A 21,382-nucleotide genomic window follows, 5' to 3' on the forward strand; every position below is an offset into this window, starting at 1 on the left:
TCTCTGTGCTTCGTTATTTCCCAGATGTGTTCGCAACACCAAAGTATATCGATATAAAGGATATTGTCCTATCCTTGGGTGGAAACTCAGTTGAAAATATGGTTTCCACACAGAGAATTTCCGCCCTTTTAGTGGTTAAAACGACACTGTATTCATACGGTACACATGCGTGCCATACCAAAAATATTCGGTATGAATACGTGTACCGTTACACCCCTATGTGTACAGAGTTTTAAGTACATTAAGTCTTGAACTTTGTCTTTTTGCTTTGATTTTCAAATACTTTTTTGCTTATAACTTTTGGAAAGTTTGTAATGTTGTGATTCATCTCATAGTTGGTTGGTTTGATCAGCGCTTGTAACTCTTAACACTCACTTTTTTTTAAAATCCCATTGGGGGGAAAATGAATGGGTAAAATACTCAATTGAGTATTACACTTTTCTCAATTGAGCTTAATTTGCACTGACTGAACTCATAATATTGTTTTAATGTTAGCGACTAGCTACCTGAAGGTAACTCTATCACCCTCTTTAATACTGAAATTGTTGCTGCCACAGTGATATGAGAATGCCAGTTCAGTTTTTTTTCTCAAATGCACGATTAGTGTAGAGTATGTTTCTGGCCATAGTGTTGTAAGTTGTCACAGAATAGACGGAAATGATATCGATCAGCAAACGCGCAGCACTCCTCCGGGCTGTTGTCCAAAATCTCTGGGATGGATTGAAACGTCTCAGTTGTCTTCTGAGGATGAAGTGATTTCCAAAGTGTTCTTGTCCAAGGACACAAAGGTCTTCTTTCAGCCCAGCGCGCTCCGCTGAAATCAATAGGCTGATAAAATTGACAGATCGCCGGTAAATTATGTGGAATCTTGGCCTGACACGCCGCTGTCAGCAGGAAATTTCTTTTTAATAGTCTATTTAAGGAGAAGCGGGGATGTGTTTTTCTTAGTCAGAGGGGAATGTTGATCCAAAGGGCCGGGGGTGGAGGGTCAGACGGGGAGGAGGCGCTCGGGTAAATCGCGTGCCGGTCAGACGGAGCAAACGGGACCCCAGGCTGCGGTCTCTTGCAGGTGTGTGGAGGTGGGGGGTAGGCGTTGGAAAGCTGGCCTTTTTTTCTTCTTCTTCTTCGAGAGCAGCCAAAGTAGCCACCTGTCGTTCCACAGTTTTTAGGACTTCCTTTTCATCCGGTCTTCAGCACAACTCCCAGTTGGGCCAGCATGCATCCTGCCAGAAGACCTGATTGAAACCAACTGCCAGCGGGGGCTGCCTCGGTCTCTGTGAGGACATGAATGGAGATATGGAGAACGCATGCACTTGAATGTTTACCTCAGATACAGGAAGGAGATGAGCTAGACTTCATTTGAAGATCCCACGACTACAGCTGTTCAAAACCTAGTTAGCTTAGTCATCGGCCTACATTGTACTGACAGCATCCTAAACGAAACACCACAAGAGATTGATTTGGAAAGCTCTACGTATAGGCAGTAACCTTGTGATGCACACAAAAAAAAACGTATGATGCAGTACACTAATCACTCTTATAAAGAAAAAAAATTATTAGCTTTTATGGCAGGGTTATTACCGTTTGTAATAAAACATTTTAATTTTTAAAAATAAAATAAAATATCAAAAAATTTATTAGCTTATATGGCAGGGTTATTACCATTTGTAATAAAACATTTAATTTTTTTTAAATAAAATATCAAAAGAACAAGGTAAGTTGCAAAAGTTGCAAGGCAACATCTCATTTTCTTTTTGATGTATTTCTTGGATTTTCTCATCATTTACTGATATATACGCATATGACTTCCTTTTTTGTGGGTTTTCCGTCAAAATAAAAGCTTGGTGGTTGAAAATGAAGAAATTAAGAATCCATAAATATTATGTAATTTTACAGTTGTACTGTAAAATAAAAGTTTATTAATAATAATAATAAATAATATTATAAAATGCTTGTTTTTCTATTTTAATATTTTATGTAGTAATAATAATCATTATTTTTAACAATAATTATAATTTAAGTATTTTATAGTCATATTGATATAGCACTATTTTTTTATTTCAACATGTTAAATCACCGAAATCACAGAAGAAGAAAAAAATCCTATAAACTGGATGTTTATATTTCCTTTACAGTAAATGATGCCTTAAAATGCTCCCTATGTCGGCAACACACTAGGTTTTGGAACAGAGCTTGCATCTCTTATTTTACAGGGGCATTTTTTCCTCGTTGTGTTATAGGTATTTGATGCATGTTTTTGTACAACGAAGGTGGAAAAATAACTAAAGGAAAGAAGAAATATGGCCCGTTACCACCTTCACGCTCAGCGTCTCTCCTCTGTTTCTGACGTAGATGTCTTCAGTCAGACTTTCTCCAGGCTTGTCCTCAAATTTTAAAACCAAAATATGCTTTGGCAGCCATACGTGCAAACTGCTCATCATGACTTGTAGGACAGTGGAAGGAAAAAACACTCAGTGGGATGTTTCGGTTAATGATATAAAGGAAAAGTCAAGCGCTTCGCTCTTGTGGCTTTGATTCGATGGCTTTCTCTTCTGTTATACGACCAGAGTCGTCGTGCAGAAAAGCTTCAGGGCCTCATTAGATATTTAATTTTCAATAAATAATGACTTTCTGAATGATGTACCGGATGCTCCAGGTGGGAAACCCATTTGAAACCTACGTTGCCAGAACGCAAACTTTCCACATGCGCCCTCCAAGGTTAAAGCCCTGTGTGCGAAGATCTGCAGATTATTTATTTATCGGGGCGGTGTGGTGCAGGATGGGTTTTTTTTTTGGTTTTTTTTTTTTTTTTGCCGTAAGTAATGAGCGTTTGACCTTTTGACGAACTCCTTTGCGGTTTCGCTATTTTAGAAATAATGACGGGATTTATTTTTATGGCCTTTGGTGCTGTATTAGAAGTTGGGAAATTAAAAGTGGGCTCTACGGCTGCAGAACTGTCAGGTGAGGGAAGCCGTTCTTCCGGCCGACAGCATGGCACCGTCCTCGCCGGGTGAAGCGCTCTGATGCTGAACAGACGAGAGCCGTGCAGCTGTCATCTGTTAGCCATCCTCCAGACGGTCTCGCGGGACCCGGGGGAGGCTGGATTATTACCCCCACGTCCAGCCTTTCATGGAAAGAACTGCGTCTGCTCTGGTCATCGGCCTGCTCTGTTTTTAAACTGTTTAGGACGGTAATGAGGGGGACAATGTGTTTTCAGGTTTCATTTGCTGTTGCTTCCAATTTGTGACTTGACATTAGTGAAACTCTATCTTTTTTTTTCTGTTTTGTAAGTCGCTTTGGGTAAAAGCGTCTGCTAAATGCATAGATTAATAGTGTAGAGTTTAAATATGCTCATATCAAGTTAAGGCACATTTATTTATGTGGTGCTTTTTTATACAATAAAGCAACTCCACAGTAATAAACAGAAATCATTTATGAAACAAAGTTTCGGCTATAAAGCAGTTCTACAGAAGACAATAGTCTTATTATTCAACTTGAATTTAGGGTACGTTTAAACAGAAAAGTTTTTCCTTTGTGCTTTTGAAAAGTTCTGTACAGACGACAGTTCTCACGGATCGGCGAACATGATTAAAAACACTGTATTACGCTGCCAGGCCAGTAGTTGGCGATCATGTCACTTTGTAAAGAAACACTACATGTCTATAGACTGAACGTGTAATACTCATGTGCATGACGTCACTCTTTCCACAATTTCAGGATTTTGTAGTTTACATGGAGATGATAATGGTATCGTTTTCAAACGTTTCCGTTTTCATGCCCCCAAAACTGCACTTTCCTGTAAATGAACGGCCAAAACGCATAATTTTCAGTTTTTAGTTGTAAATGGTGTCGTGTAAACGCTCCCTTAGTTCATTGTTGATTCATTGAATTTCTATAAGCGTTAATGTTGACGATTATTAAACAAATTCAATTCTATAAAACCGTAAAGCAGCTCTACAGATGACAATAGTGTCAGATACATTTTATTCAATTCAGTTCAGTAACAGTGTCAATGTTGCAAAGTTCATCAGTTATGAAACAAAATCGATTCAGCTATAAAGCAGCTCTACTGAAAACAATCCAGCACAAGTTTTGTTCTCATTCAACAGTGTCAGTGCAGTCAAATTGATATTAATGAATATTACGGTGTGTTCACACTTTGCAGGTTTGGTTTGACTAAAACTCTGGTTGCTCTGTTAGTGTGTCTCAGGGTGTATTCTACGGTGGCCGAGAGAGCTCAACGCGCTGCAACTGAAGAAAACACATGCAAATACAAAAAAGCACATGCAAATAAAATAAAACGCATGCAAATAGAAAAAAACGCGTGCAAATAAAAAAAAACACCCGCAAATTAAGAAAACATCTTTATCAGTTTCACAACACACGTGTGCTCCAAATACTCACAACACCACCAAATACAAACGCGCTGCAAAAGCTCACAACACAAATACAGAAAACGCGCTGCAAATAACACAGAGCACAACGGAAATGTTTCCAGAGGAACCAAATAAGTGACGAACCCGGCTGGGACGTGCGTGCTGGCAGTGGCATAGATATCCATAAATCTATGCGTGCTGGTGCTACAGCTTAAAATTATACTTTATTTATTTATTTGTGCAAAACATACAGAGATTACATTTTTTTTATGACATACAACTTACAATGTACAAAATGTATTAACAATGTGTTCAATGTCATCAGAATACAAATGAGAAAAGAATGAGCTGGAAACTAAAATAAATAAATAAAAAAGATAAAGAAGAAAATCATGAAGGAAAGATATTTATCTATACATCAGTTACACTGTACAAATTGTTTCATGTTATTACATTTTCATAAAGAAAAGTTTCGTAAGAAATGTTAGGTAATGTAGGGTTCAAAATTTTAAAGTTGAGACACAGATATAACGCATATTTTAAAAGCTTTTTTGTAAACTAAAACTAAAAATGTATTTGCATCCGTTATGTTGACAGCATTATATTTCTGTGGTAAGAACAGCTCTTCAGCTGATGGACGCTGTGCTGCGTTGTCATGGGAACATCCCAGGTGAAAATAATGAGGAAATTAATTTCAATTTCAATTTTATTAATGGATAGCCCCTTGAGATGCAACATCTCATTTTCAAGAGTGTCCATACATATAGACATAAAACTATATGTATGGACGCATAGATTTATGGATATCTATTCCAGCACGTCCCAGCCGGGTTCGTCACTTATTTGGTTCCTCTGGAAACATTTCCGTTGTGCTCTGTGTTATTTGCAGCGCGTTTTCTGTATTTGTGTTGTGAGCTTTTGCAGCGCGTTTGTATTTGGTGGTGTTGTGAGTTTTTGGAGCACACGTGTGTTGTGAAACTGATGAAGATGTTTTCTTAATTTGCGGGTGTTTTTTTTATTTGCACGCGTTTTTTTGTATTTGCATGCGTTTTATTTTATTTGCATGTGTTTTTTTGTATTTGCATGTGTTTTCTTCAGTTGCAGCGCGTTGAGCTCTCTCGGCCACCGTAGTATTCACACCAGGAAAGTCCGATAGTTCACTTGCTTTGGTCCGGACCAAATAATTTTTTTTTTTTTTTTTTTGGGTACGGTTCGCTTTCACACTGCTCTTTTTGCAAGTGAACCAAAATTTGTCAACAAAACCACACGTGTGCTAAGGTCGTCCATTCATTGGACAAGGATTCTCAAGTAGGGAAATCAGGAAGTGCAAAAAAGGTTCAGCATGGAGATATTTCGTACTGCAATATTTGTTATTTTACTAATTTTGTGTCATTCTGTACAAACGCAATATGAAGAAACTGCGCAGAAGACGGATAAGGTATAAAGTTTTGATTCATAGAGAGGGGCTATGTTCACACATTCAAATAATGAGATTCTTATTGTATATAGGCTACTGCTAACAAGTGCTGTCAATGTTAACGCTTGCGATTTAAGTTTGTCCAGTTTAATGCAGCGTCATCCTTGTATTGTAACTATCGTTATGAACTGCAAAAGCTTTTTTTGCATCTATGCGCGATTAGACTAAAGAGAACGCGCTGTATGTGAATGTCCTGATGCACACACTCATTCATTCATTCCATTCCAATGACGCGCACACGGCGCGCAGAAAGACGCGCAACAGTATCGTGTGGCCAGACAGCGCGCCGGAATGGAATTCTCTTTTGCACTTAAACAACAATAGCACAAACCATTATGCCAAAATCTCCGACTACGGAAGCCTTTTAACTCAAAGGCGCAGTGCTTTCTTGCAATTGGGTCGGTTCATGTTCACACCGTAAACGAACCGTACCAGAGTTCGTTTGGAACCGTACCGAGACCACCTCTTCAGCTGGGTCTCGGTTCGGTTGTTTGGTCCGCACCCGAGTTCGATTGCTGTATTCACACCTGCCCAAAAGGTCCGCACCAAGGGGGGAAACGAACTAGAGTTCGATTCAATCGAACCAAACAAGGCAGGTGTGAATACACCCTCATTTGAACAGCGGTCTCGGTCCACTTTTTTGGTGCACATCAGGGTTCGGATGGCAGCGTTCACACTTGTGAAGCAACTTTCAAAAGATCTCTGGTGTGGTTCGAATGAAATATGAATGCAACATGGACCAAAGACATCTAAACAAACCAAAAACAGGATGTGATGTCACAAAATGCAACCTAATGCTCAAGCACACCTGGTTCTTCTCGTCATGAGAGCTACATTACCATTACAGTTCGGTACAGGCGTTGCTCCTTACAGCAGATCTTCTTATGTGAGGAATTCCTGTCGCTGTTTTGATTCCTTTACACATTTTATAAGCTCTTCACGAGTTCTCAACTAGTCAAAATACCATCATAAGTAGGCTAAGCACATATAACGAGTAACGTAGACTAACCATGTTCCTTACACTTTTAGCCTATCACCGCACGTCAGCGACCACTCCTCCGTTTCTGAGAGCAAGACTAGCATGTTTGTGTGATCATTCTCCGGGGGAATACCCATTGATTGGTCCACACTTTGATTGATGTCTTTTGGACCAATAGTTTTTGAGAAAAGTGGGGAAAACTACCTCCTCCACCTGTGTACGGAAGATGATAAGCGTTAACGATGTTCCGTACAGGCTTATAATGGTGTTCCGTACAGAGCGAATAACTTATTTTCAACGGCGAAATGGAAAATTAACCGGTCAACTGATTAATTTTAATGTTAAAATATTTAATCATGTAACAATTTATGTTAATATTAACTTAATTGACCCTTTATGAATATAAACATCATCACTGCACTGCTGACGGACGTGCAGCCTTTTTTGCTGCCTGAGAGTGGCGCCAAACGGTCATCGGCCGCAATCGTTTAAAAATCCCCATTTCACAGCATTTAGTCAACAAAAGGGTAATATATTTAACAATTTGTGATAGCATAATATTCATTTAATAAAGACTGTTATACTGGGAAAAGCATAAATGAAATTGAAATGTACATTTTCGTTGCTCTAGTTGTCTCCCCACCCAAGCCGCTGTCTGAAGTATAGCTTGCCCACGGGCAATTTTCAAGCGAAGTGGGCGCACCTGGCAAACTAACTGAAATATCACTGGAACATACAGCTGGAGTGTCTCTGTTTTGATCGGGGATGAAAGAGGGAGAAATGAAGACGACACAGATATGTATTTTGTGTATGACCTAGAGGTATTTATTCAGCGATCGGCGGTTAAAGTTAATCTGTACGGAACATCGTTGTTGTACGGAACATGGTTAGTCTACGTTACATTTAGTCCAGCACACTCCATTGATTTGGATGTTCGGTAAGTTCCATTCCAAAATATACCGATAACCAATAACTCTTTGGGCCATCCTTAAAAATATTTTGGTTTGCAGTAACAGCAAAAAAAAAAAAAAGGGGGTCGGTAGGTAGGTCTATTTTTTTTTTTTTTCAAGATTCAATGTAAAAAAAAAAAGGATAATTTTGGTCATGGTGATTACGTCGGTATGAATTTAAACAAATGTACATATCGTGACGTCACTGACTGGGTCTTCAACCCATGCCTTCGGGCGCACCATTGCGAACCTCATTCTGATACAGGTTATAGACCACAAACAATTTGAAATCTTTGTCAAAAAAACATATTTATTGCATTAATTCCAGCTGCATTCATTTTGAAAAAAAATAGGCAGAATCAATAAAAAAGATTTCAATGAAAGTGGATTTTCAGAGGGAAACAAATAAATTAACATGACTAATCTCACCAGCGCCGCGCCGACCAATAAAACAGCACGTTTGGCACCATTCGTTTACATTTGACCCATACTGTTACAAGCCCCCTTTCTGGTCTAGGGGCAGGAAAGGAGGGTAACAAAAAGTTGCAGGGAGAGAGTGAGAGATTTGACCCATAAACATCTGCTATTATTAACGGAAATCAGTGAGGCCAAATGGCTAGGCGCATTGTAGAAACTATTGGCCTATTAATAAGTATAGTCCTCCTGACATATTATGGAATGGTCGATTTTCTTTTGTGCTATTTAGTACATTTCGGTATGGGATGTGCTGTTTTATTGGTCAGCGCGGCGCTGGTGAGATTAGTTCGCGCCGCGCTGACCATTGGCTGGCGCAAGCAAACACTTCTCCCTGCGCTGTCGAGTCTGTCGCGACTCGCGCGGCTCGGTCCATTGAGCCACGCAGATTACAAGTCAGCAGCGCGAACTCTGTAACAAACCGCGCCGTTTCGTCCCCCTTTCGGTGTGTTTGGCTTCCCACACTTATGTGTGTTTGTTTATCAGAGCCTGCAGTTGCTGTGTGACGCGCGTTCGCGGTGGGCATATCGTGACGAGCTGGACGCGCTCCGAGAAAAGGCCGTTAACATCGATTCCCTATTCTCCTATTTGACCATTAAGAATTTCGAATAATGAGCGACTTAATGTAGGCTCATATAGACGTATTTCACAAGCAGCCGCGCCGCAGCCATCATCACCGAGCGCGAACCATTGACAGTGAATGAAACGAAGCGAACGCACAGGCCATAGTATGACATGTGTAAACCAATGGTTAAACATAATCATAATAGATGACGCCACAGGTTTTTATTTAAAAGAAAGAACGTAGCCTACGCAATTTATATTCACAATACTTACTATAATATAATTTATATTATTTTATTGCATTTGTATTAGTTGTTTGAAGAGTAAAAAAAAAATCGGTCGGTCTTAATGCAAGTTTACAACCGGCAAGTCGGTCGGACTAAAAGGGGAAAAAAAAAAATAATTGGGTCGGTCCTAATTTGACCGGGTCGGTCGGGTTACGGCAAACAAGAATATTTTTAAGGATGGCCTTATAGTTGAAAGCTGATAACCGATATATTGGGCGATAAATCTAAATCCAATTTTTATATAATTTACGTAAAAAAATGGCTTTTTTTCTTCTCTTTTAAGTTCGGTGTTAAAAGTAGACAGTGTCTAAGTAAACCAGGGCTACATTTATTATTTTGAACACACCCCAAGTAAACCCAACTAAGCAACCCAACTAAAAAAAACTTCAATGCCGAACAGAAGAGTTCAACATACACTCACCGGCCACTTTATTAGGTACCCCATGCTAGTAACGGGTTGGACCCCCTTTTGCCTTCAGAACTGCCTCAATTCTTCGTGGCATAGATTCAACAAGGTGCTGGAAGCATTCCTCAGGGAGTTTGGTCCATATTGACATGATGGCATCACACAGTTGCCGCAGATTTGTCGGCTGCACATCCATGATGCGAATCTCCCGTTCCACCACATCCCAAAGATGCTCTATTGGGTTGAGATCTGGTGACTGTGGAGGCCATTTTAGTACAGTGAACTCATTGTCATGTTCAAGAAACCAATTTGAAATGATTAGAGCTTTGTGACATGGTGGAAGTAGCCATCAGAGGATGGGTACATGGTGGCCATAAAGGGATGGACATGGTCAGAAACAATGCTCAGGTAGGCCGTGGCATTTAAACGATGCCCAATTGGCACTAAGGGGCCTAAAGTGTGCCAGGAAAACATCCCCCACACCATTACACCACCACCACCAGCCTGCACAGTGGTAACAAGGCATGATGGTTCCATGTTCTCATTCTGTTTACGCCAAATTCTGACTCTAACATCTGAATGTCTCAACAGAAATCGAGACTCATCAGACCAGGCAACATTTTTCCAGTCTTCAACTGTTCAATTTTGGTGAGCTCTTGCAAATTGTAGCCTCTTTTTCCTATTTGTAGTGGAGATGAGTGGTACCCGGTGGAGTCTTCTGCTGTTGTAGCCCATCCGCCTCAAGGTTGTGCGTGTTGTGGCTTCACAAATGCTTTGCTGCATACCTCGGTTGTAACGAGTGGTTATTTCAGTCACTGTTGCCCTTCTATCAGCTCGAACCAGTCTGGCCATTCTCCACTGACCTCTGGCATCAACAAGGCATTTCCGCCCACAGAACTGCCGCTCACTGGATGTTTTTTCTTTTTCGGACCATTCTCTGTAAACCCTAGAGATGGTTGTGCGTGAAAATCCCAGTAGATTAGCAGTTTCTGAAATACTCAGACCAGCCCTTTTGGCACCAACAATCATGCCACGTTCAAAGTCACTCAAATCAACTTTCTTCCCCATACTGATGCTCGGTTTGAACTGCAGGAGATTGTCTTGACCATGTCTACATGCCTAAATGCACTGAGTTGCCGCCATGTGATTGGCTGCTTAGAAATTAAGTGTTAACGAGCAGTTGGACAGGTGTACCTAATAAAGTGGCCGGTGAGTGTATATTATACTTACTTTACAAAAGTGGTCCATTTCATGGCATTAAGCTTGCAATAGCTAAATATCGGCATGATTGAATGATAAAAATTAGGAAAAGAAAATGTGCAAAATTATGCTTTCATTGTTTGGTTATAGGAAACATCCCTTCAGACAATGTTTTTGGATACTGGCTGTGCAACAATATAATTCAGACACGTCTAAGCAGTGACTGATGGGAAAAGCAGATTAATCGGCCGATAACTGATCATTTTATGATTATTTGTACTGGTGGATAATGGTGTCCGTTGGAGAACAGGGTTCATAGTTCCCATTGTGTCCGTTCCAAAATATACAGACAGTCTCGCCAATGAATAAACAGTTTTGGTTTTCATCTTTTTGTTAATGTGAATTGAGTAAATGGTGTAAAATAAGCATTTATTTCTTGTTCACAGTTCTATGTAATTCACATTTGCTGCCATTTATATATTTTTTGTATTTTATATTTTTATATATATCAAATAACATGTGTATTAAATATAAAATATATTTATTTTGGGATATACTTTTAATGATTTGATATACTATGAGTCTATGAGATACTAAGGGCTAATGGAACAACAGCTTTAAAAAGCGATTTTCACTATTATTTACGACAGGATCTGCATTTTCATGGGATTAAATAAAAGATGTTTGTATTATATGATAATATTTAATGTGTATCAGTATTGGGCTTGTCGGTTGACCACTGCGACTAGAAATCTATAATCTGTATAATTTTTTACACATTTCAGGTTACTCATTTTGTTGTTGAAGTTTAATATCTTTTCCATATAGGTGGCCATAGTGTGTTTTAATCTTTAGTCAGTCCTCTGTTTGTAGTCTGTGACATTTTGAGCTGAATTTCCATGAGCGACTAGAATGTTTTTTTTCTTCTTTAGAATCAGACAAGTGTATTTTAATGCATTGTCAATGCTGAATACTTCCTTTGTCGTCGTTCTTCTTCTGCGTGAGTGCTGATGTCTGTAGTATCTGGATGCGAGGCCTGCGTCAGACACACAGGTAACCGGGTTCATGTGTGTGGATATGGAGCTGTTCTGTGTGCGCTGGCTGGTGAGATATGAGGGGATGACAGAATGACAGACCGGGGTGAACAGAGGGGCAAGACTCAGCGGGATGCCGCCCAATGCTTTTCTTTTCGTCTTGCGTACCTCCACCGCCTCAACATACCGCTTCATTGACAACAAACTAGTTTGATTTACTTTTAAACTGAAAACAATCGATAATGTAGTTGAAAAACAATCTCCTCTCAGCTCTCCAATAAATGACACTCCAGAGCTTGTGCGTCTCATCGCAAGATTTTGCGGTTCTTGCGCCAATCGTGGAGAAACTTCTTAACGGCAGATTTATTTATAAATGAAATCCAGATGGGGCGTTTAACAAAAGTTAAATAATTAGCTGTTTTTGCAATGGTCGAATTGAAATATCATTGAAGCTCGGTATGAAATATCACCCATGAGCTGGTCTTTTGTGTTTTTTTTTTTTTTCCTCTAAAGAAGAAGCTGAATGTTTTAGGCATTAACTACAAAAACAATCACAGGAATGCAATTATTATATTAACGCAATGTCAAAAGATTAAAATAGAGCTCTTTTTAGATTCGTTTAACAAAGCAGAGAGTCGTTTTAGTTACCTGAGAGGAGAGATGATATGATTTTTAGTTTGCCGAGCAGGTTTTGGAAGGTGTAGAAGGTGATATGCGAGTCAAAACTCTCAAGACCAAGACAAAATTTGTCCGAACTTCCTCTCACCCTTTTTTTGGCGCTGTCAGGGGTGGACGCTGCCAGGACCGCTGCCAAAAGCTTTACCTGCGAATCCCATCTGCGCCACCACACGCAACAGCTGTCTGTCTGACAGGCCTCACTTTCTGTGCCGTCCACCTCGGCTCTGTCGTCTGTTTCACCGCACACTTCCTTCTGTCCTCTGACACACAAGATCCAACCAACACCAGGAACAGCGGCGTAGCGACTGTTATAATGACTTTGCATTTTTTTAACGGTATTGATTTAGACGTTTGTTTGTTTTTAGCATCATTATTTGGCGCAATCCAAATAAATAAGTTATCCAGGTAAAACGCCTACTTAATGACCACGCAGTGAAATAAACGAACACTGATCCTACTTACCTATTTACCAACTTCTGCCTTTAAGCAAATCAGCATGATAGAATGTGATAAATATTCATGATCCTTTAAGGTTTATATTGTGCTGCTTCTTTGTTCTTAAAGACCAACAGTGACTATAGACTAGGAGTTCTCAACTAATTAAATGTTGATTGTTAATATATACACACATGCATGATTGTTAAAAATATATACACATATATACACATATGCATATACATGTGAATGCATGCATGTATTAGGGGGTATTGGGAGTACAAGACAAAACAAGCATTTTAAAATAGGCCAAAACCACACAAAAATCAAGATATGTCATTTTAAAGTGTGATTTCTAGACCTGGAAAAGTCATGTACATTTTTCTTAAGAATTAAGAACTGATAATAATAATAGTAAAATGAATATAGCACTTTTCTAGCTCTAATTTTATCTGATAGAAATTGAGTAAAAAATATTTTTTACAAATATTTATGCTTAAATCGTGAAAACCTGGAAATATCATAGGGCCTTTGAATATTGTTGTGGACAATAGAGAACCTGAGAACCCCTGCTATAGATCATAAACAACTGTTCTTGCCAGTCATAGTTGCCAATACCGTAAAAATCTGAAGTATCATGCCTTTGAGTTTGTGAAATATAAGACAATATGAGTGACTCTATATGTGTTTGTATTTCTTAACCTTAGGAAGAATAAACTACGTTCAGATTAAAACCAGAAAGAGAATGTGAAATTAAATATATTTAGGCTTCGAGGACGCGTGATGAGAGATGATCTACAGAGATGATAAAATGAAAGTGTTGATCTTTATCTGGAGGGACTCTGTTTGTATAGCTGCATTGAGGTGTTGGTCTTAATTACAGAACTGCTTGATGGCAAAGATATTCAAACATCTTCGTGAATCGTGCTAGAAAGAAATGCAGGTGGTTTTCACTCCGTTTGTTCATTCAGTAATTTTTAATTTAAACAATGAAGAATATATGTAATTTCCCATATTAGACATACAGTATATACTGCATTTATTGACTGCATTGTGTTTTCATAGCCAGGCTAAGTGTCTTTCGTGATTTTGTCAGAATTATCGTGCCACATATCAGTTTGCATCCATTCATATGAGCACAATCTGAGAATCCTCTTAGATTTTTAATATAGCAGGATGTTCTGTAAATGTTTTGCTTTGCAAAGCTGGGCTCCGTACGCTTCTTCTCTGTGATCGTTTGCAACCTTGTGTATGCTGTCCTCTTCTTTGGATAGTCTTTGGCGAATAGCTTTACCTCAACTCCCTGTGGTCAAAGATAAACATTTGGTGTAGCTTGGTGTGTAAAAGCATGGAAAAGATGGAAGTGGATGAAGTCTGTAGCGGGATGTTCAGCTCTTGCGTAATCAAGTTGCTGCAGTCTGGTCTTTGTCCAGTTATGGTTTTTTTTTGTTTTTCTCCAATAAATGCTCCAGTCCAAAGGCGATTTACAAATAATTAAATATGAATTGATATTTGCATATATACACCATAACATTGCATTTGCAGTCAACAGTTTTTGTACACTGGTGATGCTAATGTTTTGTAAATCCATTCATGTCGTGGCTTAACTCCTCAGGGCTGATTTTCTCTCTCTGTCTTTGCTCTGCAATGAAAGAAAACAATCCATTAGTTACAGGAAATGTCAGGTGCAACTACTTTTTTGTTGTCATTTGTTAATTTCATTTGGGGCATTCATTTATCTAAAAATGTGCAAATACTTAAATTTTTTTTTTCATTTTTTCAGAGTCGTTGACTCTTGAGGGTTCATGTCATCGTTCTCCCTGCAGGCCGTTGGTTTGGCATTAATGCGCCTGCTGTTTTTCTCCTATCACCTTTCCGTTTGCGGTAGCACGCGCACACACACCTGGCTCACATTTCCCAGTTTGCTTTGCTTAGAACAGGAGCAGATGGAATGCCATCGTTCCTGCGGCCCCATCTGATGTAGGCGGAGTTTCTAGTCAAAACACTCAACCTTAACTGATGAAGTCAGACAGAATCCCATTTGAAAATAACCCTGACCCTCAACGTTTTCCTTTCTTTCTTTCCTTCCTTTCTCTTTTTTTCTCGCTCCCATTTTTTTCCCCAGCCCCTCCTTTAAGTTCAGTGCCACTTTAAAGTCACCAGCGCTCTGACTCCAGGGATCACTTATGGCCAAACTAATAGGATTTTGCCTACATTTGCTTTTCATATCCTGTCTAACACGCCGTAAAGAAATTATTATTGCTGGAGCTTACGTCCAAATGCCCAGATTGATCGTTCGCTCCCCTTGGTCTGAAGTCCTTTATAAACACATTATTTCCAAGTACTTTGAGGCAGGAAACAAATCACGGCAAATTCTCAAATATCTTTATATCAATAAATTGGTGTTCACCTCTTTTTTTTCCCCCCTTCAAGCATCTACGGGGCTCTTAACACAAATATTTGGCTTCACCTTAGGTTGACGGGTAACGTTGACAGCTTGCTAAAGATCACAATGAGACGGTGTGTGTGCATGCATGTGTTTAGACGTGTAACTCTAGCCTCTCGGTGGTGACAGGACCTGGTAGATTATTAAAACAAGTCTTCTGTTTGAGTTAATCCCAATATATATGAGTTTTGCACCCTTTGAATGCGCCATTTACACGCCTTTGATTGTTTTTATAGTGTTCCGGAGTATTTGCACAGACCTTTTTGCTGCTGCCCACAAACGAAAACACTAGTTTCCCTTCGTTTATGGTTATGAAGCGTACCGCCCCACCTGTGGTAAAGGATGACCCAATTCCAGCCCAACTTTAATTCATGTGGCTTCACTTTCCAGAAGGTATTGAAGTATTCGCATTTGGCGGTTTTATAAGATCCCGCTTTTGGCCAAATCTTTCAGGATTCTTTCGAATAAAACGGCATTTTACAGAGGAAAAAATGTTGGCTCTTTACCGTGTGCTGCTAATACTTCTAATAATTTCATATTGTGTCAAATGTTCGGGCTCCCGTTAGAGTGAAGGACTCTAAACTCTTCCATATGCTCGTAATGAGAGAAGTCTTGATGGTTATCCAGAAAATACTACCCATTTTACTTCTTATTTGGTTACCATCTCAGCAGACACCATAACTGTGAGGAAGACGTCCCATCTGCCCCAATTTTCTGAGTAGTAGTACAGTCTTGTTATGCAATCTATTCACACTAGGGTGGTTTAGCCTAATGGGCTAGGTGATGTCAAAACAATACAAAAATGCTTGATTTCTCACTCTGTCATATTTGTGGTACAGCCCTGTGCATGTAGAGATAGTGCGTGAAGCAGTGTGCATGTGCAAATATTGAGATGTAGTCCAAAATGAAAATAAATGCAGATAAAAATGCCAGATGAATCAAAACCTGGAAAATGTTTTGGGTAAAATCTATCATTTTTATATAGACACAAATCTGTTTGAGTCTTGAGCGTCTTAGCAGACAAAAGTAGCAGTTTTCTGCCGCACGACTGTCTGTGTTTGATTTAAAAGTCTGTTTCGCCCGTTCGCTGGAGAATCTCGACGCAGCTGTCTGTTCTGTGTCAGCTTACAGACGCTTAACTTTGGCGAAAACCCGAACATTTGAATTCAGTTATACCTCTACGTCTTTCCCCTGGTGTGTGTGTGTTCTTTATTTCGTCTTTCTCTTTCTTTAGAAACAATAAAGCCGTGCATTTTGGCTGAGTTATACTTTCACAGCGTAATGAGCACTAAGTAGGGGTAAAAGAGACGAGTGTGGTTTTGGAGCACACAGACCCACTTCTGAAAGTGCACTACAAAGGCAAGGCCCGGTCTGTTTCAAATATCTGCCTGCCACTGGAATCCCGAAGACATGGGCGTACTTCTCGGTTGGACTTATAAAGATCTATCATTTCGTTTTGTACGGATTAAGGTTACTGCCTGAAATGGGAGTGTTGGCCTTTGGCCTGTTGTTGTTCATAACCGTGTGGTTTCTAAACGATTTTCAACAACAGTTTAACCATAAACAGTTTAGCAAATAAAAGGAACTGCTATGTTGTGTGCATTTTGTTAGTCTCTTTTATATACTGTGTGGTTTGTACAATATCAAACATTTAAGAATTAGATTTGGATACCTAAAGATGCTCATTGAGTTGCTAATTTGTGGTTAACTGTTTTCTAGAGAGCAACAGTGGCCGATGTCCAATATATAGCCAATATTTAGCCAATGACTACATGAATTGGACACACAAGCTTGTTTGAGTTGATACTTTGTTGCAGAAAATGATTAAATAGCAGCCGATTAAATCCATTTCTGGCGAATATAGATTAGTCTATGAGAACTGCTAATCAGTTTTTAGGGATTCACAGGCACTTTCTTCTTCACTTTCTTGTTCTAAATCTTAAATCCATCTAAATCTTCACATTTTAATGACCGTAAGCTCAAATTGATGTTGCATTTGAGACATTGGAATTGGCTCTCTCAACTGCAGGCCTATGTGCAAAGACCACTGTGTTACTTTCAGAAATCTGTCATAATCCTTCTCCGAAAGATTTACGATGTTGCAAGCAGGTTGCGTGTCGTGCTTGACAGAAATATTAATTGGGCAACAAGGAAGAGACTAAGAACAACACAGGATGTTTGAGTGAAACTCTGAGGTTGGTGCACGGTTACTTGGGGGGAAAATACCCCGCTGCAGATGTTCCCTAGATTCTCATGGCCTGATATATAGATCACGGACCATTTACATTTGCATATTTATGCCTCCCATTTGCTCATTTGTCATAAATGGCCCAAACTAGGTTCGTTGTAATTCCCCCGTGCGGTGCCGAGTATCCACTGTGGAATAGATTGCTGCTATTGTTGCTATTCTTTTATTGTTTATTTCCTTCGCTACAGACTTTACTTTAAAAGATCCAGAAAAAGAAAATTTAACTCAATGGCTTCTGGAAGCACTTCAGGTTTTTGAGGATTAAACACACGTTGCGGTGGTGAGATACCCTGACCAAAAATGCTCTTGTGTCATGGCGGAGTGTAATTGTCTTGAGCGTGTGTTATATTTCAACCTCTGACAGTTCTTCGCCATGCAAGTTTAAATTACAGTTTTCCCCCTGTTTTTGGTTTGGTGTCATTGTATTCCTCACAGCCAGAGTGTGATTTACGGTTTTATTTTTAATGTGCTGCGGTGTTGGCTCAACGAGCCAAGGTCAGTGCAGTCACGCTCGCCGGGGGAAGAGATGGATGATGTGTTTGTATATTACCTGACAGTCTCTTTGTTGATTGGATATTTTCCATTGGGGTACATTTAATCCGATCTTTCACTGCATATGTCTATGAGGTCATGGTAGCAGCGCACTCTGTAACAGAGATATCGCTCTTGATGGAAAAGGACATGTGGATGAAGTCATAACTCAGCTTCAGAGTGCTGAGGATGGTTTTCAGTGTCAAACGTTATCTTGGGGTGGCTGGAATTACGACGCAGATTCACTAAAAGATGTAGTTGGCTGTTGTAGGAACATTTATGACAGACTGTTTAAAACCACTAGTTGCTCATGCTTCGGAAAACATGTACCAAATTATACCTTATCAGCTTTCTGTAGTCTTAGTTTTTGCAGTGCCAGTTTTAGAAGTAAGGAGTATAGTTTGTGTATTTTAACTGCTTTGTTTTGGTTAGCTAGATTTACAGAAATACTTTACAGAAAAGAAACAAACCCTTGCATCTACTTGTTTGAAAGGTATTCTAAAAAAACATTTTTACTGGGCTTTCAAAGGTTTATTTACTTTCACTCTTGTTAGTTAAACAGCCTTTATTCTCTAACATTGGACATTAAGGATTTACTTTGATAGTGTTTACTGTATCTCAACTGTATCCTGACTAACCTTGCCTCAAGTCATCGATCTCAGTGACCTTACTAGCAAAGAATAAATCAGACCCCTTCTTGTCCCTCCCTGAGGTTCAGCTGTATTTCACACCTCTGTCAGTTTTTCTTCAGCTTGTTTGTGGACTTGAACATGTCCAGATCATTGCACAACCGTAACGGAGAACACCTGCATGCGTCTTACTCACCACTTTCCTCTGGTTGCTGAGGCAAAACGTGCAGATCTGTTTGGGCTGCGAGTTCTCCGAGTCCCGGCTGGGTGAGCCGTGGTGGTGGTGGTAGTAGTTTGAGGTCGAGGGCCCTCCGCTGTGGCACGGCTGGCCGTCTCCGCATGCTTCACCCACCAGGAGAACGTTCCCAAGGTGAGATATGTAACTGGATGCCAACCGTAAGGTCTCGATCTTTGATAGCTTCCGGTCGGCGGGCTCTGTGGGGATGAGAGTCCTCAATGCGGTGAAGGCCGTATTGACGCTATTGGTGCGGTCCCGCTCCCGTGCGTTGGCTGCGTTGCGTTGACGGCCCTCGGGCAACGGACCTATAAAGCTGGCGGAAATGGGTGGTGGCCCAATCATCCGTCCGCCTCCACTTACTCCAGGTTTTCTCTTTTTTCCAACTTTAACGTCGTACCCCGAGGCGTCCAAGCGAAACGAGCGGTCGTCTGAGCCTGAGCTCTCGCTTCCGTTTTCATCGTCCTCCGACATCATTGAGATCTCCGAGTACAGGTATCGGCTGGGAGCCTGTCGCACCATCGTGAAAGACATTGTCAGCAGGTGCTGAAATTTCCAAACCTCTCCACACTAATCTCGACTGTTTCTTGTAAGACTCTAGAGTTCGTAATGCATGGGGGTTTTAGCTTTGGAACCAATCCTGCACTTGTTTGCTCTCCGGATAGTCCTCTGGCACAGTTGCGCTCTAGTATTACATTGCTCTGCCACTACAGACCCTTTGAATTTAGTTTTTCTTGACAGTCAGACTTTGAGAATTGATCCTGAAGGGTTGAACTTGTTGTTTGTACTCACTCACATCCCATAAGCGCTTCTCTACTTGAGCTGAAATCACCGCTTTGCTTCCTCAAACACACATGCACACTCCTTCTCCGGCTCTCTGTCCCTGTGCAGCGCTGGCTCTCCCCCCTGAACAGAGACCCACGTGTGCTTTCACTGAGTGTTTCAGTATGGTTGTGCTTTATAGGTTGTGGGAGTGTCTGGTATGATTCCTCCCTCACACTCTCTCTCTCTCTCTCTCTCTCTCTCTCTCTCTCTCTCTCTCTCTCTCTCTCTCTCTCTCTCTCTCTCTCTCTCTCTCTCTCTCTCTCTCTCTCTCTCTCTCTCTCTCTCTCTCTCCCTCCCTCTCTCTCTCCCTCCCTCACTCACTCACTCTGTCCATCCTTCTCTTTTACTGCTTATGCAAATATCCCAGCGACTCAGGCAGGGAGCAAAGTGGTTCTATACAGCTATCAACATCAGTTTTTTTTAACTCCCAGTTAATAATAGCCTGTCTTTTTTTTCTAGCTTGCTTTAGTGGTTTGAAATCGTTCTTGCTTGCTTTCATTCTCGTTTGCTTACTTCCTATTTAACTGTCTTTTATTTTTCTTCTGCTTGCTTGCTTGCTTGAAGATTGCTCTTGTTTGCTTGATTTCTTTCTTACTCTTTCTTTAATCAATCCTACTTGCTTGCTTATTCCTTCCTTCCTTAATTGATTTTTAAATCATTATTGCTTTCGTTCCATTCGTTTGCTTCCTTCCTTCATTCCTTGCTTCTTTCTGTGAGGTCCAGTTTAATTTTTCTTTTCCTTCCTTTGTTTTTATTTGTTTCTTTTACTGATTTTAAACATTTCTTACTTTTTCTTTTGTTCCTTCATACCTTTTTTCTTTCTTACCTTCTTATTTGCTTGCTAGCTTTCCTTTGACACCTTCTATCTTTTTCCCTCACTGGTTTCTTCCACTTCATTTACAGTTATACTGCGTTCTAGAGGGACTCTAGGGCTTTCAGCTGGAGATCTATAAAGTGTGGGTTATTCTTCTACCCATTCTGCCTCCTCCCCTTGAACTCTCGAGCCATCAACTTATATCAGGGGTTGGTTTACAGGGACCAATATGTCAGAGTAGGACCTTCTCAGGGCCGGTCCATTGCAGTGAGTGTGCACTCCCATGGTATTTTCATCCGCTCTGAGTCAGTGACTCCAGTAGCTTGATGGACCCAGTTGTCCATGAAGATGAGTTGGTTGTCTCATACTTAAACACATTGCGGTTTTGTCTGGCTGGACTTGTTTAGTCACGGGAGGGAAATAGCAACATAACATCATCCAGCGGGGCTATAACTCAGATTGTAGCACCTGTTCCTCTCTCAGTCCTTACCAGCAATCAGTTTATGATGAAATGAAGATAAGCCCTCTGAGAAATGGATTTTAGTCATGTTGTTTTTTGAGGGAAGGATATACTGGATCTTTTTGAGGATAATGTTGAGGAAATTTATATAGCCTTGCATGGTTTTACTATGGAAGCTTGAAAAAGTGGTCTGAACCTGTTATAAGTTCTGTCATGGTTTTGTTACTTTATAGCTGGTAGTCATTAAAAATATTGTTCCCAAAACATTGTTTAAATGTTCAAATATTGACTTTACTATCCTTATAGGTTTCACAATTGAGGAATAGGAACAATA

General features: G+C 40.1%; 2 protein-coding genes across 2 annotated transcripts in view; one reads left to right on the top strand and one right to left on the bottom strand.

The window, feature by feature from the left end:
• The window catches only part of bop1 (BOP1 ribosomal biogenesis factor), a 102,126-nt gene that overhangs the window by 38,729 nt on the left and 42,015 nt on the right, over positions 1 to 21,382 (top strand). The gene's annotated exons all lie outside the window — the stretch shown is intronic.
• On the bottom strand, positions 14,306 to 19,895 carry scxa (scleraxis bHLH transcription factor a). The gene is made up of 2 exons (XM_056232716.1): positions 18,911 to 19,895; positions 14,306 to 14,502 (listed from the first exon to the last, which is right to left on the bottom strand). Exons 1-2 carry the CDS (start codon positions 19,481 to 19,483, stop codon positions 14,464 to 14,466), a joined length of 612 nt encoding a protein of 203 aa, XP_056088691.1. The 5' UTR covers positions 19,484 to 19,895; the 3' UTR covers positions 14,306 to 14,463.

The sequence above is a fragment of the Rhinichthys klamathensis genome, unplaced genomic scaffold (assembly GCF_029890125.1).
Source record: "Rhinichthys klamathensis goyatoka isolate OS25496 unplaced genomic scaffold, OSU_Roscu_1.1 h1tg000354l_1, whole genome shotgun sequence".
Classification (NCBI taxonomy): domain Eukaryota; kingdom Metazoa; phylum Chordata; class Actinopteri; order Cypriniformes; family Leuciscidae; genus Rhinichthys; species Rhinichthys klamathensis.